Below are 27,865 nucleotides of genomic sequence, written 5' to 3' on the forward strand. Positions count from 1 at the left end.
CCAAGGCTAATTGCATCTACCTTACATCACTGCCCTGCGGCTGTTCTTAGAAGCCACTCAGCAAGCAGGCGCTATTATATACTATTAAGCTGCTGGTATAAAGTTTTTAAAGTTATTACATTTCTAACTCTTCTGTATTTCTATCATTTCTTCTCATTCATACAATGGAAATGTCCTATTTGTTTATTCCTCTTCAAGTATCTTTTTTACTATTCACATCCGAAGTCCACATGGATAGAAATGAACTCATAGCTTTAGTATGAGTCAGAGACTGATTGGTTGCTTGACGATGGAAAGACTGTACAACGGCAATCCAGAGCTCACAAAACAATCTTCAGATTCTTGAAAGCAAAGGTAACGTTTTCTCTTCCACATGCCAAACTGCACACAACTTTCTACCTTCGATGCCCAACACACCCTCAAATGTCCTTTCCTGAACAGAGCCTGAAGGCTCAAAAGCAGCATCATACCATCTGGCTAACACCATAACAAACTCGGGAACGATGATCAGGGGATGCTAGGAAAATCAGGTGAAAAGTTTTTGGGGACACGACCCACAGATTACATACTAAATACAAAGGGAAAGGGCATTTTTGCAGCTGAGAGATCTGATGAATGTCACCTTAGCTAAGTGATGGAACTTAGCACCGACAGTATGGAGTATGACAATAAGCTTATTCTAATCCATGGGAATACAGAACATCACTTGTGAAGAATTCTTGTGGCCCTGGCCTGTTGGCTCGGTGGTAGAGCATCAGCCTGGCGTGCGGAAGTCCTGGGTTCAATTCCCGGCCAGGGCACGCAGGAGAGGTGCCCATCTGCTTCTCCACCCCTCCCCCTCTCCTCCCTTTCTCTCTCTCTCTTCCCCTCCCGCAGCCAAGGCTCCACCGGAGCAAAAGATGGCCCGGGCGCTGGGGATGGCTCCTTGGCCTCTGCCCCAGGCACTAGAGTGGCTCTGGTCGTGACAGAGCGACGCCCCGGATGGGCAGAGCATTGCCCCCCTGGTGGGTGTGCCGGGTGGATCCCAGTAGGGCGCATGCGGGAGTCTGTCTGACTGCCTCCCCGTTTCCAGCTTCAGAAAAATACAAAAAAAAAAAAAGAATTCTTGCCTAAAATGTTTAACCTAAATCAGGTCCTGCCCAGACTGTAGGATACTCTACATAACTACCCTGTATTCTTCAAAACCATCAGTCATAAATGATAGTAGTAGAGGAACTCTTCTGGAAATGAAAGGCTAACAAGCCATGACAAACCAAATGCAGTGCATGACCCTTGTTTGGAGCCAACATATTAAAAAAAAAAGCTAAAACCTAACCAGGAAGTGGGATAGAGTATCAACTTGGGACCCTTAAGACTCAGGTTCAAACCCCCGAAATCACCAGCTTGAGTGCAGGCTCATCCAACTTGAGCACAGGCTCACCAGCTTGAGCACAGGTCACTGGCTTGTGCAAGGAACTATGGACATGACCTCACGGTCACTGGCTTGAAGTACAAAGTTGCTGGCTTGCGCTCAACGTCACTGGTTTGAGCAAGGGATCACTGGCTCAGCTGGAGGCTTCCCCCCCCAATTAAGGAACGTATGAGAAAGTAATCAATGAAAAACTCAAGTGCCACAACTACAAGTTGATGCTTCTCATCTCTCTCTCTTGCTTCTTGTCTGTCAGTCCCTGTCTGTCCCCGTCTCTCGCTTGCTTAAAAAAAAAAAAAGCTACAACGGTCACTTGGAAACCATTGGACAAATGTGAATGAATATGGCCTGTATCTGACATAGTACTACTAAAACAATGGAAAAGTTCTTGGATGTGCCAACAATACCTTGGTTATATGAAGAATGTTCACATTTTAAAAATATACATGCTGAGTCTTTAAAATCAAGCATCATGAAGTCTACCACCTGGTTTAAATGATTGACATAATACAAATGTGTCAAAAACATTCAGATAACAAAGGAGCAAAAGTGGTCACATGGCAATCTAAGTGAAGGCACAGGGTATTTACACTAGTCCTTCCAACCTTTCTGTTTTAAATTTTTCAGAATAAGGAAAAGGAGGAGGGCATATTATAAGGCTCTCTCCAGAATCCCCTCACCACCCCAACCCCACTTAAGTAGAAAATAAAAGCATTGCGCTCTCCATCCACAGGCTTTGCCTATAAACAAGGATTCAAATGAACAATTTTCATAGGCCCAACATCACTTCTTCAAGATCTCAATTGTTGCCACATGGATTTCCCTCAAATTCCCACCACAGCTGGGCTGGCTTGGTTTTGCAATGAGAAAGCTGGAGAAGAGTGTACTTTCCTCTCCGTCTTGCCTAAGCTGAGCAAGATTCTTGGCTCTTCAAGCATGGGAAAATCATGTGGTTCCCTCTCCCAGCCAGATCTCTCCTGACCTCACCACACCCTAATTTAACTAATGCAGCTGGATCAGCTTAAACACCCGAACTAATTAAATAAGAAACTCGCCAAAGGGACCCTGGAATCAGTATTTTAGAAGCTCCACACTCTGCAACCCAAGCAGATATTACCCATTATAAGTCTTCCCTGAAAAGCAAATATACACACTCTATTAGCCTCAAAGTGGGAAATACTAATAGTCACAGGAAGTAACATTGTATCACTTCTCAACTCAAAGACCAGCTAATTACTACTCTAAGCTATCAGAGAAAACACCCAATAGAGGCGTGATGTTGAACCTTTTTATAAAAACCGCCCACTTTTGCAGTGCTGGTCACCTGGTCCCTCCCACCCACTAGTGGGCGTTCCAGCTTTCATGGTGGGTGGTAGTGGAGCAACCAAACGGTCACGAGCTTGAGCACAGGCTGATCCAGCTTGAGCACAGGGTCGCTGGATTGAGCATGGGATCACAGACAAGACCCCATGGTCGCTGGCTTGAGCCTGAAGATCACTGGCTTGAAGCCCAAGGTCACTGGCCTGAGCAAGAGGTCCCTGGCTCAGCTGGAGCCTCCCCATCAAGGCACATATGAGAAAGCAATCAATGAACTAATAATGCACTGCAACTATGAGCTGATGCTTCTCATCTCTCTCCCTTCCTGTCTGTCTGTCCCCCTCTCAGTCTCAAAAAAAAAAAAAAGGCAAAATACTAAGTAACCAGAATTTTCTGTGGACAGGGAAATAGCAGTAATGCTACCTCAGCATTCTCAAGACCGCACATGCACGTGAGTTCCAGATTCATACTGTTCCCATTCATCAGTCATGACTGACATTATTTCATTTTTCACAAGGCCTGACTGGAAAATAAGAACATGGATCCTTTTTTTTTTTTTTTTTTAACAGAGACAGAGAAAGTCAGAGAGAGAGATAGACAGGGACAGACTGACAGGAATGGAGAGAGATGAGAAGCATCAATTATTAGTTTTTCGTTGCGATGCCTTAGTTGTTCACTGATTGCTCTCTCAGTATGTGCCCTGACCGTGGGGCTGCAGCAGACTGAGTAACCCTTTGCTCAAGCCAGCGACCTTGGGTCCAAGCTGGTGAGCCTTCAAGCTGGAGACCTCGGGGTCTCGAACCTGGGTCCTCTGCATCCCAGTTCGACGCTCTATCCACTGTGCCACCACCTGGTCAGGCAAGAACATGGATCTTGATAAAGAATTTTCCCCACCAACTGGCCAACACTGAGCGTTCTTGTTTGACTGGAAGATGAAAAATGCACATGACCTAATAATATTCAAAATAATGGATATTTAATACACACACACAAAAATAATTCTTTCCCCCACTCTGGGCCAATGATGATGCATCTGAGGCTAATGAGAGACACCCAGACACCCCCATAGGGTCAGCTGAGCCAGCCCAGAGAAGCCACCACAGATCAGCAATGCCTACAGTGACAGCTGCAAGCAAACAGCTAACTGTAGAGTCTAGCAGAGGGCAAGCAGCCCTCCTCTTCAGTGAGCACGGCCCTCTTTACACTCTGCGTGGATGCAGAATGCATCATATCCAATACCCAAAGCTCTCACCACCACCAGATGCCTCTACCTGAGCTGTTTCCAACCAACAGGCAATGACATCTGTTAACAGGAAAAAGATTCTGGGCCCCTTCCAGCGTAGAGAAACAAAGACTCATAATACAGTTACACTCGGATTTCTTCAATACTTCTCCTTCCCCAGATTCTCCTAGGGTCTCCACAGTGGGAACCACAGAAATTTCCTGTCCCTATGTAAAGAGTCTGAGAAAGCTCTGGACATTTTGTAGCACATCATCCCAGTGGAGGCCTGAGGGAAAGAGGCAGCAGAGCTTCTGTTCCACTGAGGCTCTCTATGGCAGTGGTCCCCAACCTTTTTTGGGCCACGGACCGGTTTAATGTCAGAAAATATTTTCACGGACCAGCCTTTATGGTGGGACGGATAAATGTATCACGTGACCGAGACAAGCATCAAGAGTGAGTCTTAGACAGATGTAACAGAGGGAATCTGGTCATTTTAAAAAAATAAAACATTGTTCAGACTTAAATATAAATAAAACGGAAATAATGTAAGTTATTTATTCTTTCTCTGCAGACTGGTACCAAATGGCCCACGGACCGGTACCAGTACGCGGCCCGGGGGTTGGGGACCACTGCTGTATGAGATAGCCTGTTTCCCTTACACTAGACCTAAGGAAATTTGCCAAATACAGTTTTCTCACCAGGCTCAAGGTCCTTCCTGATTTTAAAACTCTAGAATGCTAAAACTGGAACTGCCAGGCCCCTAGGCTGCCTCCGCTGTGCTCTGCAAAAGGTAAGCCATCACCAAGAAGAGCCATAAGAACTCCTAAGCCACAGGCAAGCTACACTGCACAGCTAGCTGCCCAACCCTTCAAGCTGACACTCGTTTATTAGGATCAGCAGACACCTACTTCATTAAGTGAGGAAAAAAGGCTACTTTTTCACTTATCTTTTAGCTAGAAGTAAGTCATGAAGCAAGGCCCTGAAAGAACAAAACCAAAATTTAAGGAGTGATGAGACAGAAAAATAAAAATGTGAATGGGGCGGGGGGCTAAATTGTGAGAGAATAGAGGGAACTCTGCAGACAGACTGAGTCCCTTTACCAATGGTCTGGATGGGGCACCCTACAGGGTTTTACCAATTTAACAAATATCTACCTAATTCCTGTTAAGTAAGAGATACTAAAAACTCAAATATTAAACAAAAACACAGAACCTGCCCTCAAGGAGCAAGACCAGAGACACAGGTACAACTTATGACACTATGTTGAAGTTGTCACAGACAGAAATAGCAATAACAGTCTGAAAGATAGTGGAAGTGGCAGCAGAGACAAGATTGGCCAGCTTGAAGGAGGAAAACCATACAGAAAGCCACCTCAAGAACGGGCTCCTGGCACAAAGACCGGATGGGCACCAGGAACAGCACCCAGGGTAGATGCAGGCACAGCCCAAGTCCCTGTTTCCACCTGGCCCCACCACACAGTAGTTGAGTGACTATGGCTCTGCTCCTATACCTCTCCAGCTCCATTTCTCTTCTAAAGTGAGAGTCCTTACAAGTGTAAACAAGTTAATACACATAAAGCCACCAAGATAGCACCTAGCACAGAACACATACCACTACTTGTAAAATGAAACAATTAACAAACACTACTCAGATATTTCAAATAGTCTGGTATGTCTGGAACAGGAGGAAGTCCAGGAGCATTAGGGAGGGTTGGCAGAAGTGGACAGGATTCAGGTCATGAAAAGTCCCACCCACTATGACAAGGCACCTGAGCATTACCCTCTGAATGATGGGGATCAGGGACAGGCAGGCTGGCAGGACACTGAGCTAGAGGTCCCCACATGTGCCAGCACTACATGAGGACACACACTAGCAGCCAGAATCAATACCAAAATAAAGACCAAGAGAAAGAGTTAAATGTTAAAAGTTGGCTTCCAGGTTAGAAGACAGGTAAGAAATGTTCTAAACTTTGGAGTATGCTACATACATGTCTTACTTACTGAATAAAAGGAAGTTTTCTATTGTAACCTGATGGCATGCCCTTGATGTTCTCTAAGTCCTATGTTTCTAGCCCAGAGGTCGTATTTTCAGTGGCAAAACAGCCTTGCTATCCTACCATGTGTTTTAAGCAATGCCAGTACTAGCTGAGATACAAGTGATACACTCTTAGGTGAGCCTGGCCAACTGCATTAAAACCACTTACAATGGTAACCTAAGGAGATTCCACATCAAGGGCCTACAAAGAGAAATTGTAATCATGGACTAGATCCTGTTACTACACTGGTAGCTAGTGGAGGAGGTAGAAGTTTCACTGAATTACTATAATCCTATCTTTGCAGAAACTTTACAAATACCTGGCCCAGTGCTGAGCTCCAGCTAAGTCCCCTTCCTAGAGGCACTGGAAGAGTTAGACGAGGGGTCCCCAAACTTTTTACACAGGGGGCCAGTTCACTGTCCCTCAGACCATTGGAGGGCCAGACTATAAAAAAAAACTATGAACAAATCCCTATGCACACTGCACATATCTTATTTTAAAGTAAAAAAACAAAACGGGAACAAATACAATATTTAAAATAAAGAACAAATAAATTTAAATCAACAAACTGACCAGTATTTTAATGAGAACTATGGGCCTGCTTTTGGCTAATGAGATGGTCAATGTGCTCCTCTCACTGACCACCAATGAAAGAGGTGCCCCTTCCAGAAGTGCAGCGGGGACTGGATAAATGGTCTCAGGGGGCCCACATGCGGCCCGCGGGCCGTAGTTTGGGGACCACTGAGTTAAGACACAAAATGAAGAGAACATGTTCTCCAATTCTTCTAAGAGCCTCTTCCTCCCCTATCACCCTGAAGTTCTCCCATTTGAAAATGCACACTGACTCCCACTTCCCACCCTCTTATTATCTCAACACCAGAGGATGGCTTTCTCAAAGGATCCTTTATAAAACAAAATCCTGAATCTATATTACCTCCTGCCATTATTACTGACGGGCAGGTGGAATGTAGCTGCCTGGGAAGCTGTGACAATTTTTAGTGTAAGATATTATCTTGAATTCCTAGCTGAGGAAGCATTCTCACACCAGGCATAGATATGGACTGAATCTGCATCATATATTCCTCCACGGCCTCTTGTCTGGATCAGAAACATAGTTTACCAGTCTTACCCAGCCTGCCTAGGCTTCTAGCCTTACTAACCCAACAGATAACAGGAGCTTAAAATGTGAGCCACCTTCACTTTTCCCTTTTACACTTAACCCAACTTACTCTATTCCTGCATCTCTTCAGGCAGTTTCTCAGAGTCTCGCTGTTTAGGAGTCCTCTGATGAGGTGGGACAATGGGCTGTTCTGAACCTTGGGGAGGTGCCCTACTTCCCAGCACCTTAGTTTTCTAAACATAGTTTGGGGATAATAATGATAAAACCTAATACAGACCCTTACAAATTAAGTGAGTTTAATGCATTTAAAACAGGGTCCAGGGTGTAATAAGCACTCAGAAAATACTGCTTATTCTTGTTATCTATTATACACCTTTAAGTATTAATGACCTTTTTTAAATTACATAACTTATCTCAACTTCCTTAAAAGGCAAGTTCTGGTAAAGGCATAAATAAAATGACTTCAAAAATTTATTCAGTAAATAAACTAATAAATACTATGTCATTACCCACCATTTCTAGCTTACCATTGAGTCAATAAAACAAGATGACTAGCTAAGAAAGGCTGCGGTGTGGCCTCAAACACCTTTAATGCAGTTAACAGCTTACCTACCTGTCTAAATCTAGGACAAAGATAACACATGGGTGGGGCTGCCCATCCTTAGAGAAAAGACTACAGATATACTTTTGTCTTTATTCAAATTAATTCTTAAGCCTGCATCAACAAGTTTTAAGTTCCCATGTACACATGTATTATTTTAATAGTATTTTAAAATATTCTTGGATGAAATCTCAATCATAGCCTTGGCTAAAAATCTAGATGAGAGGTGAACATTAAGGCAGAAAAGTATCTTCAATAAAAGAGTCTGTCCTTCAGAAATACACAGGGAAGATAAGTGTGTTAGGAATATTTAAAGGCAATTTCTCTCCCAAACCTCACTAACTCACTAAATCAGCCCAGCTAATTACAATACTGGAGAGCCCTTTCGAACACCCTTCCATACTCTCTCAACTTAAAGAGAAAAAAATGAAAACACGCTCACTCACACTCAAGGGGAAATCAGCACCTTTGCAAACATTCTCGCAAGATGCACTTGCAGCCCGAGTTCCCACTTGGACGGAGCAGCCACAGGATGCCTCTGGCCAGTGCCCCAACAGAGGTCACCTGTGAGAAAGCTGGAAGGTAACTGCAAATGTCTAAGGTTTCAACTTTTATTTCCTATTCTAGCAGCTTTTCTTTGCATCCTCTTATAAAAATCCAATACAGGAAATTTTGAGTACCTCACACTTGTCTTAGTTTACCATGTACCAAGGAATATAGGTACTTTCAACAAAAGAAAGAGGTGCCAAAATGTTTGCCAAAGAGGTTTCCATCTTCCTGGGTGAAGGAGAAAACACAACAGGTACAGGCAGTTACAAGACTAAAAAGAAGAGTTCTCATATATTGTTACTGGGCAAAAGCAAAGCGATAAAAAATGTCTCTGGAGACAATATGGCAGTGAGGTCTTCAAAACCTTTCTATATCTCTACCTTTGACCCACTAGTGCCCTATCAGGGAACTTCTCCTTAAAAGATAATCAGTGATGGCATGACCAGGCAGTGGCGCAGTGGATAGGGCGTCAGACTGGGACACAGAGGACCCAGGTTCAAAACCCTGAGGTCACCGGCTTGAGCACGCACTCATCCGGCTTGAGCAAAGGGTCACTGGCTTGAGCGTGGGATCACAGACATGACCCCATGGTCACTGGCTTGAAGCCCAAGGTCGCTGGCTTGAGCAAGGGATCACTCACTCTGCTATAGCCTCTCAGTCAAGGCACATATGAGAAAGCAATCAATGAACAAAGGAGACTAAGGAGCCACAACAAAGAATTGATGCTTCTCATCTCTCTCCCTTCCTGTCTGTGCCTATATGTTCCTCTATGTCACAAAAAAATAAAATAAAAAATAATTAAAAATTAATAAAAAATCAGCGATGAAGGATTTTGTACAGAATGGTCATCACAAAGTTCAGTGTTTACAACAGTGAAAACTTAGAAATAACCGGTAGGTCTAAAAATGGGAATTACCACTAGAAACTATGAGCCACCCTTTAAAAATAAGTAGGCAAATATTTAACATAAGTAAAGTCACACTATATTAAGTTAGAGTATGTTACAAAACAGTATGTAGACCATGATGTCGTGGATATTTTATTTTTTAATGTTTAAATAGATATTTTAAAAATATATTTACATATATATAAAGGGGGAAGACTGAAAAATACATAGTAATTTTAACACTAGTTATTTCTAGATGTATCATTAAACAATTTTTTTTCTTACATTTCTCTATTTCCTGAATTTTATATAATGAATATGGATTACTGAGTAAAGATTTTTTTGTAAAAACTCCACCACAATGTGGTTCAAACTACAAAACAAAATAGCTACAACAACAGCTATTATCTATGTAGCACCTAAAACATGTGAGGCACTAATTCTAACTATAAATGCAAACTGTATATTCTTCTGAAATTAAAACTTCTTTCATAATCAGAACAACTTGTTGGTGTATAATACCTGGTTTTCTATAGCTAATTAAGATGCATATGCATTAAAATAACTGACAGAATAATCACAGTAAAAAAATCTAAAATGGTAGCAAACAAAAAAAGACATATATCAAAAATAGTCTGTTACAAAGAAGTCAGTCTAAACAAAACCCTGGAAAAACAGCATCTTGACACAACTATAAAACAAAACTAATCTAGAATATCAGTTTTAAGTTTTGTTTATAATTTCAAAAGGTTTCTTGTCAGGCTTCCAGAATTTTGTGAAAATAAAAATGTGTTAAACCTAGAATGCATTTCAAAAGTAGCCTTTCGACATATTTTTCTTGAAAATCACTGGAAAACTGCTGCACAGGGTCCAAGTGCAAGGCCATGCTCTAGGAAACAGGCTTCTCCCTTCACATCACAGATGAAAACAAGCCTGGAAGCACAAGTTAGGTCCACACACTCTCCTTGTTTAGGACACCTTCATAAAAATTAGAGTGACAAATAATTTATGAGGTTTCTGATGTGCTGTTTTATTGTTTTATTATCCCTAATGTAATTATGAGTTTTAAATGTGATGTGCAGCTGTCCCTGATAGAACGCTAACAAAATTTGCCTCTATTTTATGTTTAATAGAAGAGATATTTACTCCTTAGAAACAGCACAAGTCATAATTTCCCTTTAATTAAGAAAAAAAAAAAGACATCTGCTATCAACTAAATTCCAAGCTCATCAATCACAGTATTTATTGAAGGTCTACTATGTGCCAAGCACCGTTCTAGATGCTTGGGATATGTTCATGAACAAGCGCTTTTCTAAAACATCTTTAAATCTTAATGATTAAAAAGTCACTACATGACACTTCAACAGCAACCTTTGGAAAACTAAGGATGAGGGGTTTTTAACAATCAACTTTCTTTATAATACTTTCTTTAAAAGTCTTACACCGAAGTTGTCAGATTATAATCTTAATGTGCAAACTGAGTATCAAATTTACCATAAATAAACAAAACACCAGTTTGAAGGATATAACAAAATCCCACAACAAACGTTAAGAAAAAGCAAAAATGGCTACAAGCTAATAAGCCTATTATCACAGCCCAATATGGAAGTTTAGTGGTGAAACCAAGTCCATGCAGCAGAGGTAAAGGCTCAGTGAAACAGTGTCTCCCATCCTAAACAGCCCCAGGGTCTCTGGAATCTCCACTAAGCATTATCTGGCTTATCTGTACAAAATCCTCACAAAAATCAATTACTACCAACAATAAAATATCTCGGTTTACAATCATTCATAAAAACAGTACTTTCATCTCTATGAATTCCTGTCTCACTTCAAATAACAGATAAGCTTTCCTTATAACCTTCCCTTATAGACTGGATGACTTTTAGCTTTTTCCCCCAAGAATCCTACACTAAGGGACCATCCTGGAACAGAAAACCCTTATGGCTCCATCTTATATAACAGGCTCTGTTAGAGATGCTCTCATATACTGTTAGCTAGGGGCTTAGTATAACACTCACTTCTCAGGTAAGGAAACAAAGGCTAAGAATGTAATAAACCAGAGAGCAGAAAAGGCAAGATTTAAACACTGAACTGACTACAACCACACCAGCCTGTAATTCTGAAGTACAAGTACAGCTACATTTCTGGATCTAAAGCAGCCCAAGATCAAGACAAATCACATGTTAAAATTAGACTAAAAACAGAAGTTTCCAGAGGGCTTCCCCTGAAAGACTGTATTTAGTGTAGTGACAATACCTTAAGCAACATGGAAAAGACAAACCGCCTAGTGTGCTCCCCAAGACACAGGGTAGTATGTCTCTAACCTAAACGTCAAATGTTACAGTAAAAACCAGCTAACTTCTGGAAGAAAAAAAAGCGCATTAAGAGACAAGGCTGGAAGAGAGTTTGGGGCCATTTTTTTCCTGCCCGGCTGTGCCTCACTTTTGGGGATTCTTAAGCGCTGACCCAGACCTGCATGCAGGTCACCAGAGAATCCCTAAAAGCAGTTAAAGATTAGGCAGATGCAAGGGAATCAGATCGCACCCCTTGACAAACAGTTGTCGAAAATGTGTGTCACCTGCACCACGAGCTACCACGTTTCCTTACTGCAAAGGAGGCAAAGTTTGGGGCTCCATACAGTGCCTCCTCCCTAACCTGGAACCGCGTTCACACCCTGGGGCAGCCCGCGAGCCGGGTCTCTGGGCGCCACTGCTCCAGGCCCACGGATCCCCTGAGCCTCTACCGACGCCAGCGCCCTCAGCCACCCCCTGCTCCGCCGCCGCCGCGTCCCCACCCGCTCACCTCCAGGCGCAGAGAGGCCCCACAGCCTCGCAGAAACTCGCGGATGTTGCTCAGGCACTCGCTCTCGCTCCGGGGCTCTGGGAACACCTGCAACACAGAGCACAGACGCTGAGCAAACCGGGCAGGCCGTGGACGAGCCCTGCGGCGACCCGCGGCGACCCCGGCGGGAGGCTCGGGCGGGCAAGTGCGGGCGGGCGAAGCCGGCGGCCCGGAGCGCCCCCGGCTGCCCCCACCGCTCGCCCGCTCAGCCGCTGCCTCTCCTCACCCTCTTTCCTTCCTCCAGGCTGCACCAATCTCAGGCCCCTTCCCTCACCAGGAAGCGGACGGGCGCCGGAAGTGACGTATCAGACCGCGCATCGGACAGCCCCGCGCGCGACCTTTTCCGGTCCTCTCCCTCGACCCTCGCAGAGTGGCCTCGTTCTCCCGGCAACTGGTCCTTACCCTCAGACTCTGCCCACCAGGATTGGCCACACTCGCCCTCCTCCAAACACCTGGTGTTCCACCACAAACTCAGCCTCCTTAAACACAGACCGCTCCGCCCAGCGGAACCCGAGTGAGCTCGGCCTCGGTGGGGCTGGAAAAAACCCGGTGTTTCTTCAGTTCTTCCTCGCCCCGGCCTCGGGGAAGGAGTGGAGCTAGCATTCTAATACGATGATTTAAAATAATGAGCAACATAAGTTACGCATGTTGGAATTGCAGTGCAATGCTGCTTTTCCCAAATACAGACCATGTGCTTCATGAATGATTAACCGAAGTAGCTGGCTACAAGTCAGCTGGGGCGAAACTGGTGAATGCAGCCTCCACCACAGGTGAAGAGCAGCAAGGAGGCTCCTGCAAACTACCTGGTGCCAAGGTAGAACTGTGAGGGCCACTGGTCACACGTGTAAGTATTGATAACTGCCTAGCTAGGAAAGAAACATTAAGGAAACCAGAACAGTACCAATTATATAGAACAAGGGAGAAACCTGAAACATCCGAAAAGCTTTTTGTGTTGCTCTGAAGTGCATATGAAGACTAAGTTTTGGCAGTTAATACCAAATCATATTCCAGAATTCTGGCACTTTGGAGGCCATTCAAGGCCTTTTTGTACTACTATCTTATAGGGGGAAATCAAGACACTCCATTAGTCCTCTCAGGAGTACTGTGGTTTCATCTCAAAGTGCTTAGGTCTTTTATGATTACAAATCAAAACAAAACCAGCGTGTTAAGAGGTGTGATGAGGGAGAAAATAAGACTTTTACCCCCTATGTAATGCAGATAAACAAGGCCAGGCAGGTACACATTGGATTCGGACAGAGAAACTGCGAAGTCAAAGAGCATTGGGCCATTCCTTTTTAATAGATTTTCACGAGGGTGGACCAGCAAACTGCCAGGGGAAAACCACTTCGCAGGCAAACAGCAAAAATGGCCCCTCACAGTGGTGGGCAGGCAATCTGCAATCCGCCATCCACCCTGAGGGCAGCACCTGTAGCCTTACATAGACTTCACACGTAGTGCTGCCTCATGCTCACGCACTAATCAAGCAAAGTGCTTGCAGCCAGTAAACCAGTGAGCAAGTCTAACACAGCTGTTTTCCCAACACCCCTACAATTTAAAAATTCTTCCCAAATAAAGCCAATGTATTTCCCTCTAAATTGAACAGACGTATTTTATTTTTGTAGAACAAACCAAAACTGCCTTGGTTCATTTTATTCCTAAAAGAATTTTGAAAATCTATGTATGAAATGTGTAGTTAACATCTAAAGTCTTCATGTTAAATAGTTGCAAAGTATTAATTTCTGACATTCTGATGACATTTTAAAACTAAATTGTTAAACATTCCTTTTTTAAAATACAATATCCAATAGATATAGATACAATAGATATAGCCATTCTCCATCTAAAAATTATAAAGTGCTCTTCTTTAATAGTCAAATTATACATTAATTTCTTTCTCACTTAACTCATTTCAACTCCCCCCACAAAACTATTCTAAAGTAAAAATATCTGTGCTTGAAAATGTTATCATGGCCCTGGCCGGTTGGCTCAGTGGTAGAGCGTCGGCCTGGCGTGCAGGAGTCCCGGGTTCGATTCCCGGCCGGGGCACACAGGAGAAGCGCCCATCTGCTTCTCCACTCCTCCCCCTCTTCTTCCTCTCTGTCTCTCTCTTCCCCTCCCGCAGCTGAGGCTCCATTGGAGCAAAGATGGCCCGGGCACTGGGGATGGCTCTGTGGCCTCTGCCTCAGGCACTAGAATGGCTCTGGACACAACAGAGCAACGCCCCAGAGGGGCAGAGCATCGCCCCCTGGTGGGCTTGCCAGGTGGATCCCGGTCGGGTGCATACAGGAGTCTGTCTGAATGCCTCCCCGCTTCCAGCTTCGAAAAAATGAAAAAAAAAAATGTTATCACACTCTTTTTGCAAGACACCCATAAAAACAGTTTTGGGGAAACAGGTGTGTTAGGCTTGCTCATTGGTATACCGGCTGCAAGCACTTTGCTTGATTAGTGTGTGAGCACCTGGTAGAGGCACATGTGCATAGCCTATGTAGGGCTATAGGTGCTTGCTCTCAGGAGAGATGGCAGATTACCTGCCTGCCTGCCTGCCACTGTGAGAGGCTGTTTTGCTGGTCGCTTGCTGCTATGAGAAGCGGTTTTTCCCCTGCTTGTTTGCTCATCCGCTGTTGTGAGAATCTATTAAATGAGAATGACCCAACACTTTCCCATTCTGCAGTTTTTCTACGTCTGCCCGAACCCAATGTGGATCAGCCTGACCTTGGCCACTAGCATTACAACAGTTAATCCTCATTCACTGATTCTGTATTTGAAAATTCTCCTACTACATAAAATGTAAGTAGAATGCTAAAATCAGTTCCTGTGATACCTTCTTAGCCATTTATGGATATGCATAGAAGGGGGAAATTTTGAATTCCCATATGCACACATTCCCAACTGAACTTGAACCAAGGCTATGCCCTGCTCCATTTTGTTTTAGCTCATAATATAAGTAAATGTCCTTTCAACAGTCTACTAATGTCACATTTTCACATTTTTGTGCTTTTTGTTGATTTTACTGTTTTAAATGGCCCCCAAGCATGGTACTAAAGCACTATCATCTGTTCCTAAGCACAAGAAGTCTACAATGTGTCTTACAGAAAAAATACATTTGTTAGATAAGCTTCATTCAGGCCAGTAACAGCACTGTTAACATGGGTAACATGGGTTAACATGGGGTAACATAGGTGCTGTTGCCCATGAATTCAATGTTAATGAATCAACAATACAGCACATCCAGAAAAAGGAAGGGGAGATTCGCCAGTCCATATGTGAGGCTGCTCTGGAAAGTGCTAAAGTAACATCGATAGTGCGTGCGGCTGCTATGGAAAAGATGGAAAAGCAAATTTGTGGATTCATGAGATAACTGAAAAAATAAGTGTGGTAGACAGCCCTGTTGTAGGGCTAAAGGCCAAGGAAATTTACAGTCATGTTACCCAGGGTCAAGAAAATGTTAAACCTTTCTCAGCTACTGCGGGCTGGCTTGCATGTTTCAAAAGGTGATAGATACCACATGAAAAAAAAGTTAAACTTCCAGGTAAAGCAGGTTTAGATCAGAAGATGGCAGAAGGATGTTAAAAGTATCTGCTAAGCATCATACATGAAAAGGGTTATATGGAGAAGGTTTTGGGGTTTTTTTTATTATTTTTATTTATTCATTTGAGAGGAGAGAGAGAGAGAGAAGGGAGGGAGGAGCAGGAAGCATCAACTCCCATATGTGCCTTGATCGGGCAAGCCCAGAGTTTTGAACTGGCGACCTCAGCATTCCAGGTCGACTCTTGATCCACTCTGCCACCACAGGTCAGGTTGGAGAAGGTTTTCAATGCTGATGAGACAGGCTTATTTTACAAGAATGTTGGCAAACGAGCCTTGTAATGCAAATGGCCTCCAAAGCTTCTGACTAAATCATGCAAAGACTGTGCAACCTTGCTATTATGTGCCAATGCCAAGGACAACTTTAAGTGCAAACCCCTACTGGTACACAGAGCACAAAACCCACAAGCACTTAGAGCAGCGGTTCTCAATAATATATATGTATTTTCCGATGGCTTTAGGCGACCCCTGTGTTTTGGTCGTTCGACCCCCGCGGGGGTCGCGACCCATAGGTTGAGAACCGCTGACTTAAGAGGGAAAAACCTGACCTGTATGCAAGTCCATTGTGGTGGAACAAAAAAGCATGGATGGCGTCTGAAATATTCTGGGATTGGTTCCACAGCAACTTCATCCCAGAAGCTGAACATTATCTTCATGGCAAAAATCTTGCCTTCAGTGTTTTGTTAATTTTGGATAATGCTCCAGTTCATTACCATGAAGAACTCGAAAATGTCCACTCTGACACAAGTTCTCTTCATGCCCCCAATACTACATCTCTCACCCAACCCCACACTCAGGGCATAATGAAAGCTTTCAAGCCACTACCACCAGGGAGCTTTCCTAAATGCTTCTGGGGCTCTTGACGCCAATGAGGAAACCACCATGATGGACTACTGGAAGTCAGTCACTATTCACAATGTTATTGATCATACTGGCACAGCCTGGACAGCATCAAGCAGGATATTATCAATAACTTTGGGGAAAATGTTTGGCCAGACTGCACAAAAAAATTTGAAGGTGTTACAGAAAATACAAAGAACAGTGTCAAAAGCTTAATGCATATTTCACAGCAAATAAGTGGAGAAGGTTTCAGTGATGTGAAGGAAAGAGATATGGAGGAAATTTTGTCAAATAGCAGTGGAAGCTACCAACAAAGACCTGGAGGAAACGGCAAAATATGGCATTGGAGTCAGTGGTGATGAGGATGGTGATGAGAGTCAGCCTACAACTCCAAGAATCATCCCTCTCACAGCAGTGAAACTATCAGAATGGAATTCTGTCTTGAAATAATTTTATCAGTAACATGGAAGAGTGTGAACCTCTGCTTGAACACAGCCTCACATTTAAGCACCTGAAGTCCACTGCATTTGTTCCTTATGCTGAGACACTTAAAGATTTGAGGCAAAAAGTCAAGCAGACAAGGCTGAAGCAATTTTTCAATCCAGTTTGGGAAAAAATACTGCTGATACTATCAAGTTGTGGAAGCCAAACTCGTGAGGCAGTGTTGCCAGATTTCACATGCCACCCTCACTGATTCTTCCTCATTTGCCAAGTAAGCTCTTTCCCTTGGTTTTCATGGGGCAAACCATGGTCAAGAGGTTTAACCACACGGTGTACTGTCCCATCACACATCTCACAGCTCTATCAACAGTAAAGTTTTAGTTAATGTTTTGATAAAATGTTTAAATGTTTAATCTTTGCTTAATGCTTTTTTCAGGGCTTTCTTATATGACTGTACTATACTGTATACAGTATATACTTACCATATATGTATATATGAGCACTATATATATATATATATATATATATACACTTTGTGTATTACTGAGCAGGAGAGTTAAATTAGGACAGTCACATTACAGTAGACTATATTATATAATGCTATAATTGAAAGTTTTATTATAAAGAAATATTGCATATAATAATTTGAACATGTCTGTCTTTAAACAGAAATACACTTAAAACAAGATTACAGTATTTATTGATTGGTTGATGAAATGTTGTGACCACAGTCTCAAAGAAATTAACCCTGTATTTTTCCAGGAGCAATGGCTCAGTATTTACTAATTTAGAGTTTGCAGTGATTTTGTCGAATATAGTTACCACAACTAATAACAATTGACCCTTAAGATTATTAAGCCACAAAGATCTAATTGTTATTATTTTTCTTCTAAACTGAGTAAACTATGATTACACAAACAATGGAAACATTACAGTTTCTGATGAAAATTATTAAATATATAAAAATTTATTTGGAAATGTGTATCTTAATGAGATGAACAGGGTTTTTTTAATTAGTTTATCTATGAATGACTTACATATTGCTAGAAGGTGATATGCTCAGCATCAATTCTATTCCTATCTTGGGGTTTATTTTATATGCCAATACTGAGTAACCTAGTTCATAAGTACAGATTTTCCCCACTTTTCCTTCTTCTTTTTTTTATTTATTTATTTATTTATTCATTTTAGAGAGGAGAGAAGGGGGAGGAACAGGAAGCATCAACTCCCATATGTGCCTTGACCAGGCAAGCCAGGGTTTTGAACCGGCAACCTCAGTGTTTCCAGGTTGACACTTTATCCACTGTGCCACCACAGATCAGGCCCCCTCCTTTTTTTTAATTGAGGGCAAAGGAGGCAAAGAGACAGATTCCTGCATGTGCCCCAACCAGGATCCACCCAGCAAGCTCCCTAACAAATGGGTAATAAATTAACTCAACAATATTGGACCTAGACTCCATGCCAGATCATGTGATAAGAGTGAGACAGGGAAGAATTACACACAACATGGCAAGTACAACCACACAGATGTACACTTAGGACCATAGAAGCAGAGAAAAGAAATAAATTCTATAGACATAGGATAGGGACAGAGGCTTAACCAAACCAAAAGGTGACTCCAAGTTGGGGCTAAAAGGGTTAAGAGGCAGATGGAATTACATTTTCAAAGGTATGACATTCAAGAAGTCCATGGCGTTTTAAAGGATGATGAGAAAGAGCAGTTGAGACCAGGGGTAATACTATAGTAAAAAATAATACATGTGAGATATGATGGTACAAAAGAAGATATTTAAAAGTCCCCCTTCTTATTTTGCTAAAGAAGCTATATGAATAGTAAGTGAGCACATGAAAAAGTGTTCAACATCATGCAAATCAATGAAATGCAAATTAAAACCACAGATAACACTAAGCACTCAACAGAATGGATAAGATGGAAAAGGCTGACAATATCGAATGTTGGCAAGGATGAAAAGCAATTGGAACCCCCATACATACGTATGGTGGGAATATAAAATGGTACATTTGGACAACTGCAAGTTTCTTGTAAAGTTAAATATACCTAAGCCCCAGCAATGTCTCTCCTAGGTATTTATCCAAGAGAGATTAAAACATGTCCACAAAAAGGCATGTACAAAAATGTTCATAGCTCTGTCATCACCAAAGGTGAGCTCTCCTCAGTGTACTTTCCAAGGTATTGTATTTAGAGAAGAATTCTGGCTTCAAATGACCAACAACTGCCCCATACACTGTCTAGAAATCCTATCCAAACTTCACATTAATAAACTCCAGGCTTTTCCATCAAGAACTCTAAACAGGCAAAGGCACAGGCAGGCCCCAAATCATTGTCATTTTCCTTTCAAATATGGATTTGATAAAGGTGTGTTGATGTTCTCAGAATTGGCTATAAACTAAATCATAAAGCAATGTTTAGGTCGGACTTCAGAGACCTCCACGCTGTCCAGTTTCTTTCTCAACTCTTCACCGCCCACACTATGCCGAGAACAACCAGCTCCACCCTCAGTCCACACAGTGCCAACTAAAGCAACTGCCCTCTCCTTGACTCTGAAAGTGTTGAGAGTCTGAGTGTAGAGGGAGAAACTGCATGAGAAAATAAGCCAGTTCTAGCAAGGCAAATACTTAAACAAGTTCAGTATTACTACAACAATTAAGATCAAGAGGATAAAAAACTTACAAGACAACTTATACTATCTATGAAACCCTTAACTCCCCAGGACCATAGTTCTCAGAGATTCTGATTGAGTAGGTCTGAAATACAGCCTAGAAGTCGGCAGGAGAGTGGGGGCGAGTGTTTGAAATTCCCCATCTGATTTTCAGCCAGGTTTGGAACTGGCTGATATGGTATAAGTCACTGTTTCTCAAATGGACACAGACGTAAGAATCACCTGGAGTAACAAACTACTCGGACCTACCACAGAGTTTGAACACTAGGTCTGGGGAGGAACCTATGATTTTGGATTTCTGACAAGATCCCAAAGATGCTGATGGCACCAGGACCATACTTAGAGAACTAGTGGTATAAGTAGAGTGAACTAGTCAAGAAATTTGTTTCTCCCCAGTTGGATGAACAAACTGCCAACTGCACAACAAAGGTCTCCCCATCAACAGCCTCATCACCCCAGCTACAAAGAACCTCTTCCTCTGAATACCTGTGGTTCTGTCTGCAGCCCCCACCATGTAGCTGGACCTACTGGTGCATGTCTTATCTTCTCCCATCAGACAAACTCCCCGAGTACAGGGGCCCACAGCATCTCCTGTTAAACAGTCAGCAAATACAACTATACTACCTACCCACGTAGGCCACTGAATTCACTAATCACAGAGAAGTTAGAGAACCTTGCTTGGTACAGAAAGGTTCCACATGCAAGGCAGATCTGTTCTTATACAGATGAGAATACAGATACTCAAGATAGATTACCTGTCTAAAATTATGTAGTTATGCAGGTCTCATACCTCATCCACTGTGTACTTCAGGACACTGACCTGTGAGGACTGCAGCAACCAGACTCCCCAAAGCATCAGCTTCTGGTGGAATTCAGCCCTACCAGGAACCAGGCTGAGCAGCTAGCTGCCTGACAGAGCCACAGTGATATGCTGGAGCCGCTCACAAGACTGACTAGGTACTTCCCACCTCAACTCCGCGTTCAGTAACATCACCTTGGGAACTTGGAATTGGGCAGGGTGCAAATGTTAGCACCACAGAAATCAACAAGCACTACAAACCAAGGATCCTCACCACAGAGAGCCGGCTGTTAAGCCTTTACTAACACACCACTGGCTGTGTTCCTCAAATGAAGACCCCAGCTCCTGTAAAGGAGCCTTCTCTTGTGGCTGCAACTCACACTAGCTCCAGGAAGCCGCTTCCCTGACTTTTCTCTTCAGGCCGAGGGAAGCCATGGCTTCCTGGGATACTTCCACATCATTACAGATTGTCCTTATCACTGCTTATGCTTTGTAAATAGCCTCTTCATTAAACTTTCCCCAACCACCTCTGTTTAGCATGCTATCTGCTTTGTGCTGGGACCCAAACCTAGTGAGCTTCCTGATGGTACAATTAAAAATAGAACACAGTGTCACATCAGAAGATAAGAAATAACAGAGAGAGGATTAAATCAATTATAGTACTTCCACAAAACAGACACCACACACCTTTTACTATGTATTTTTTTTATTCTTTTTTTTTTTTTTTTTGAGAGAGAGAGAGAGAGAGAGAAAGAGAGAGAAGGGGTGGAGGAGCAGGAAGCATCAACTCCCATATGTGCCTTGACCGGGCAAGCCCAGGGTTTTGAACCGGCAACCTCAGCGTTCCAAGTCGACCCGTGATCCACTGCGCCACCACAGGTCAGGCCCCACCACACAGCCTTTTAAAAAGAGGCAGTTTTATATACTGAGATATTACGATCTCTTAGTCACGGTAAGTAGAGGAAAGGAACATAGGGAACAGTACATATAACATGCTACATTTTGTGTAAAAAAAAAAGGCAAGAATATATGGATGTTTAGAAATGCATGGAATATCTCTGGAAGCACATGTCAGATACTTTCGGGGTTTTTTTTTGTTTTTTTTGTTTTTGTTTTTGTTTTTTTTTTAGAGAGAGGAAAGGAGAAAGAAACAACAATGTGATATTCCACTTATTTAAGCATTCATTGGTTGATTTTTGTATGTGCCCTGACCAGGGATTGAACCCGCAACCTTAATATATCAGGACAATGCTCTAGCCAACTGAGCTACCCAGCCAGAGCCACATGTCAGATATTTTTAACAGGGGTTGTTTGCCCCAGGGAAAGGAAATGGGGCATAAAGTACAGAGAAAGATGGAGACTTGCTTTTTACTCTATTTTTTTGTACCTATTCAAATTTGTACACATTCAAGTATTATTAAGTAAATACATTTTTAAAAGAAGAAGATTTCATTCTAATGTCTCCTCAGGCCAAAGTGCCTTCCCAGTCTTTAGTGAGTCAGTGTGTTAGGGTCATTGTATGGCCAATCTCCACCACTCCAGGCCAGGATGCAATGCTATGTTTAAAATCCTGAGCTAATCTTCTAAAAGTCTAATTAGCACTTATTGATTCATCTAATTTTTAATTACCTGGTAGCCACTGCTTTATTCTAATCAGACTGCAGCTATCTGCTGGTCAGGAATCAAGCTCTTCCATAGTACTCTGTGCTTATTCAACAGTTAGTGACATTCAGTGGAGTGGAAATGTAGGTTGATAGGGCTCACTTGGCAGTCTACGGGCAGCCCTTCCTCCAAATCTACTGGAAAACAAATGAAGCACCCAGTAGAAATATCAAAGATTTAGTTGCTAAACATCTCCCAAAATACATAGCCTAAGATTACATGTAGTTTACTGAAATTTAAGCCTTAAAGTATATTTTCCTTTTGTTTTCCTTCTTCAACTTATCCCAAAGTCCAGTTCTTATATGGATGCTGTAATCATCTGGGGAAAAATAAAATGTCTTCCATCAGTGTGGAACTAGCCAAATTATAAAGGGCAATAAGAAATATGAATGTACAAAGTCTCCAGTTCCCAAACTAAATTCAGATATCCAAGACATGTGAAATGTCAAAAAGAGGCCCAGGAAGACTACACAGCTTAAATTAACTCATGTGTCCCCTGAGGTTTGGTTCCCACAAACTCCAAGAGCACATTTTAAGTCCTCCAGAAATGGTCACAACCATCCAAATTTATGCCAATGCCAAAAATGGAACATTTTTAAAATGTTACCATGAAACATCAGACAACCTAGAATAAACTTCCCCACTGGAGTTATATTTTGTTCCCCCAATAATGTTAGATCAAAACAGCCAGGTGTACATTAAACAAGTGAGAGCATTCTAGAAAACAGCATATGCCCTGTCTGGCTCAATCCCAACACCAAGGAAGCAGAAGTGCACAGAATGGCCGTTGTTCATGTCTCATTACATTCCGTAAGCAGATGCCATTTCTTATGATTTTGAACAATCTTGAAACAAGAAAACAGAAGAGTACCATTTCATAAGACAACTCAAATTGGGCTTCGTGGTCAGAGATTTTTCTCACCTGAAGCTGTCACCTGTTCATACGGAATAATCGTCTTTATTCCCCTCTCATTCTCATGCTTGTGACCTAATGAAAAGAGGCCACAAATTATGGCACAGCATTTTGTAAATCTGAGCTACTGCTCCCTTTCTCCTTCAGCTCCATTCCTATGTTGTTTCTGATCTTTTGACATCCACTTCCTCTCCTGCTCAGCACAGTGCAGAATGGTCGGTGGTATCTTCCTGTTGTCTATCGGTGGAAACACTATGGTAGAGGCTTGTGGTCTGGTGGAAAGGCGATAAAAATATCTAAAGCAGATACTTGCTGTGTATCTTTACAGTATCAGTATGGCAAGTAGGGCTGAGAACCTCCTAAAAGGGGAGGAACTCCTGCTCTCTGAATGGGGACTGGTGGTGACTTGTTCCCACAGGTCTCATGACCCGATGGTTCTACCTTTGACCAAGACAGCTTGGGTTAAAATGTCAACTCCTGCCCTGCAGCGACTAAGGGTAGTCCACTGTTTAAATCTGTGTTCTCTGATGTATCAGAGGGGTTTTGCCTGCCCTGCAGGTCCCCACTGGTTTTACCCTAGCTATTCATGCTTCCTCCTGCACCCCCCTCCCCATGCCCTTCCCACACACACAAAACTGAAGGCCGCAGTGGGAGCTACAGGGCCTTGTGCATGACCCTCCCGCCTAAAGGATCTTTTATTTTTAAACTGCCTGAGAAGCTGCATTTGAGGCAAATTAAAGCCTCAGAGCCCACAGATTAGACACTGACCACCTAGGAAAAAATTGTATTTTAATCTGCATGATAGCATGTGGGAGGTTTGAAGGCACACAAAGAGGGCTGGCTGCCTTTGGAGAGAGACTGGGAAGCAAAGGGAGCCTTCATTTGAGGGAAAAACCTGAATAAAGGGATAGAAAACAGCTGAAGACATTCGCTGGCAAGCACTCTATAAACAGCAGCCAAGACTCTTCCGAGGGAAAGAAGACAAGGGGAAGGAGGCCACCGCCGCGTGGAATACCCTCTCTGTAAAAGCCTCTCGCAGGAAAGAACTCAACGGCCAGTGGAGACTTTCACTATAATTGTGAGTAATAAAAAGGGGATAAAAAGATCATTATCTCTCAACACTCTTCAGTATCAGCAGAATACGGATTGAAATAAATAGGGCTATAGCTGTGAAGATGTGAGGCTGTCTGTATTTGGAAACTATATTTTCAAAAATCACTTAGAAAAACTGATCTTCATTAGTTAAAGATAAGGCTGTCAATGTATACTCAGGAATTCTATTTCTTCCATATTACTACAACTGGAATATCTCACTTCATATTGATAATTTGCCTGCCACATCACTCCTGTGCTCAAACCTGTCAAAAAATGACTCATCTCACTCAGTAAATGCCAAAGTGCTTTAAGAGAATGAAAAGAAAAGCCACAGACTGAGAGAAGGTAATTTCAGAAAAGACATCCAATCAAAGCTTGTATCCAAAACATACAGAAAACTCCTACAACTCAACAATAAGAAAACAGACAACCTAGTTTAAAAATGGGCGAAAGACCTTAACAGACACCTCACCAAAGAAGAGGCACAGATGGCAACTGAGCAGATGAAAGGTTGCCCCACATCACATGTCATTATGGAAATGCAAATTAAAACAATGAGATACCACTACACACCATTAGAATGACACCAATCCAACACTGACAACACCGAATGCTGGTGCAGACGTGGGCCAACAGGAACTCTCTCATTGTTGACGAGAATGCAAAGTGATACCGCCACTTTGGAAGACACTTAACTGTTGCTCGCCATATGGTCCAGCAATCACATTCCTTAAATTTGCTTTACTCAAATGAGTTAAAAACATGTCCAAGCAAAAACCTGCACACAAATGTTTATAGCAGCTTTATTCACAACTGCCAAAACCTGTAATTAATCAAGATGTCCTTCCAGAGATTAACGGAGACCGAGGTACATCCAGACAACAGAAGATCATTCAGCTCTAAAAAGAAATGCGCTAGAACGCCACAAGAAAACGTGGAGGAACCCTAAATGCATAACCCTAAATAAAAGAAGCCAATCTGAAAATGCTGCATGCTACATGATTCCAATTATATGACATTCTGAAAAAGACAAAACTATGGTGACAGTAAAAAGACCAGTGGTTGCCAGAGGTTCCTAGGGGGCAGTGTGGAATGAATAGGCAGAGCACAGAGGATTAGGGGGCAGTAAAACTGTACTGTATGAAACTGCAGTGGTGAATCCACGTCACTATGCATTTGTCCAAACCCACAGAATGTACAACACAATGTACAGCATGAACTTTAGTTATAATGTATCAGTATTGGTTTATCAAGTATAACAAGCATATCACACTAATGCAAGATATTAATAATAGGGTAAAGTTGGGGGTGGAGAACAGATATATTGGAATTCTCTGTACATTCTGATCAGTTTTTCTGGAAACTAAAACTGCTCTTAAAAATAAAGCCTATTGGCCCTGGCCGGTTGGCTCAGTGGTAGAGTGTCGGCCTGGCGTGCGGGAGTCCCAGATTCGATTCCTGGCCAGGGCACACAAGAGAAGCGCCCATCTGCTTCTCCACCCCTCCCCCTCTCCTTCCTCTCTGTCTCTCTCTTCCCCTCCCGCAGCCAAGGCTCCACTGGAGCAAAGTTGGCCCCGGCACTGAGGATGGCTCTGTGGCCTCTGCCTCAGGCACTAGAATGGCTCTGGTTGCAACAGAGCAACACCCCAGATGGGCAGAGCATCGCCCCCTGGTGGGAGTGCCGGGTGGATCCCGGTGGGGCACATGCGGGAGTCTGTCTGACTGCCTCCCCATTTCCAACTTCAGAAAAATACAAAAAAAATAAAAAATAAAGTCTATTAATTTTTTTTAAAGTCAAAGTCCTATGATGGCTGAGCAAGCTCTCTACAAGCTGCTCCCTTGCTCCCTCTGTGACTTCATCAGTCCAATTACTACTTTCCTCCCCCCTGGCCTCTGCTGCCCCAGACTTGCCAGGCTGTATCCTACCTCAGGACCTTTGCAGAGGCATTCCATCTGCCAGAAATCCTCTTCTTCCATTCACGTCATGCCTTCCTGCATCATGTTCAGCAAGTATTTGCTCAAATGTCACTCCTGATGTAAAATTGCAACATCACCTGAATTGCTGGCCTTCCCCTTCTTCCTCACTCTCCTGTTTCTTTCCATAACACTTACCACTGTCTAACATACTGTGTAATATACTTGCGTACTATGCATGTCTACAGAACATCTCCCTGCACTATAAAATATATACTTCATATGCACAGTATTTGGTCTACTGGATGAGTGCTATATCTCACACCTGGCATTTACAAGCATTTATTATTTGTTCAGTGAATTAATCAATTAAGGACCTATACCTACGACACTAATTACTGACCATAAAGTACTTGATTATAATTATTTACTGAAAGTGAACTTGAGTGGTATGGACATAGCACCTAGAACCAAAAGGACTATAACTGGTTTAATGTGAAATTGAATAGTTGAGGCAGAAACCATCCTGCAAAAACTTGGAAATGTAATCACCACAGGCAAAATGATAGAACTGAAAGATGCTCCTGGGTTTTACTGTAAAACCTCAATCCCTTTCTGTCATGAGTGACAGATGCATTTTGTTACCACCGCTCTGCCTGAGGCCGGCTGCCCAGCTGCTGCCCAGCTCTCTCCAGGACTGCCCACATTCAGTGTCCAGGGCTCTGTTTTCTCTTTGTGTGTATCAGGGCATCGGTTAGCCGGGTGCTGTCAAGAGACAGCACTCTGGTTTCAGCTCTCATCTCTCTATCACTAAGGAAAATCGCTGGCTCTAAGTTGGTTTCCCCCTAACCAGCTGGTCTACTCCCTCAGGCCTCTTCAGGCTCCTGTCAGCCGGCCGGCACTTTATGCAGCCGTCCACAGACCTACATGTTTAATAAGGTTGCCTTATATTAGTTTCCTAAGTTTCACAAAGGGGCTGAAACAAGCTGATGAAGACCTCATGTGATTCTGACATTTCAGAAATGAGAGCTAGACAGACACACAGAACAAGGAGGAGAGGGAAGGGAGTGAATAAAGGCACCTGCCAAAACTGCAGTTATGTTATTGTTCTTGTTATTGTACCTTGTCATCTATTTTGTCTCACAATAGCCCCAGGGAGCGTGTACAGCCCTTAGCAACTTCCTCCTTTTCCTTCAGACTGTTTTCTGTCTGTTCAGACTGAGCTAATTCCACTGATGGGTCCTCAAGTTCACTGGTTCTATCTTCTGTCACCTTCACTCTACTTTGAGCCCAACCACTGAGTTTTATTTCAGTTATTCTATTTTTCAGTTCTATAATTTCCATTTGTCTCTTTTTTTTATAAGTCCTATTTCTTTGATGAGATGTCCTATTTTTTCTTTGTTTGTTTGTTTGTTTTCATTATAATTGCTTTTTGAAACTCCTTAAAAACCCTTGTCAGGTAATTCCAACATCATTCACTGGAAGGAGAAATGGTCGCTAAAGGTCACCTCAGTGATGGCATCGAGAAAAGCAATCATCTATATAGAAAAGGAGCTTCCTGTGACCAGGCTCAGGATGGGAGAGGTTGTCAAAAATTGTCATTGTTTTTTCCATATTCAGTAACAAAATGAATTTATAATTGGCTACTGAATTGAAAAGCATAAACTGGAATGAAATCAAGGCATTTGTCCGCAGTATTGGTAGAAGGCTGGTAAGAGCCACACAGACTCCTCCAGGGCTTCAGAGAACAAGAAGTCCCCAGTTTAAGGACCATAGTCCCACCACGCTTTAGAAGCAGCATTAGCATGAATCCTACTGCCTAGCTAAACTCTATCATTAAAGAGCTACGCTTTGATATAGCATTCCAGACTCTTCCCAGAGGCAACTCCCTAACCCCACAACCCAAGATGGGTGATTTACTTTTCCTTTAAAAGCACTGTGTTAGCCCAACCAGGC

At 42.7% G+C, this 27,865-nt stretch overlaps 1 protein-coding gene across 2 annotated transcripts in view; it reads right to left on the reverse strand.

The window, feature by feature from the left end:
* ARHGEF7 (Rho guanine nucleotide exchange factor 7) overlaps positions 1 to 27,865 on the reverse strand; it is a 151,310-nt gene that overhangs the window by 106,635 nt on the left and 16,810 nt on the right. For both annotated transcript variants that reach the window (XM_066237621.1, XM_066237619.1), the window contains exon 2: positions 11,941 to 12,027. In XM_066237621.1, coding sequence (XP_066093718.1) covers positions 11,941 to 12,027 — 87 coding nt within the window. The remainder of the gene's footprint in view (positions 1 to 11,940; positions 12,028 to 27,865) is intronic.

This window comes from Saccopteryx bilineata, chromosome 6 (assembly GCF_036850765.1).
Source record: "Saccopteryx bilineata isolate mSacBil1 chromosome 6, mSacBil1_pri_phased_curated, whole genome shotgun sequence".
Taxonomy (NCBI): domain Eukaryota; kingdom Metazoa; phylum Chordata; class Mammalia; order Chiroptera; family Emballonuridae; genus Saccopteryx; species Saccopteryx bilineata.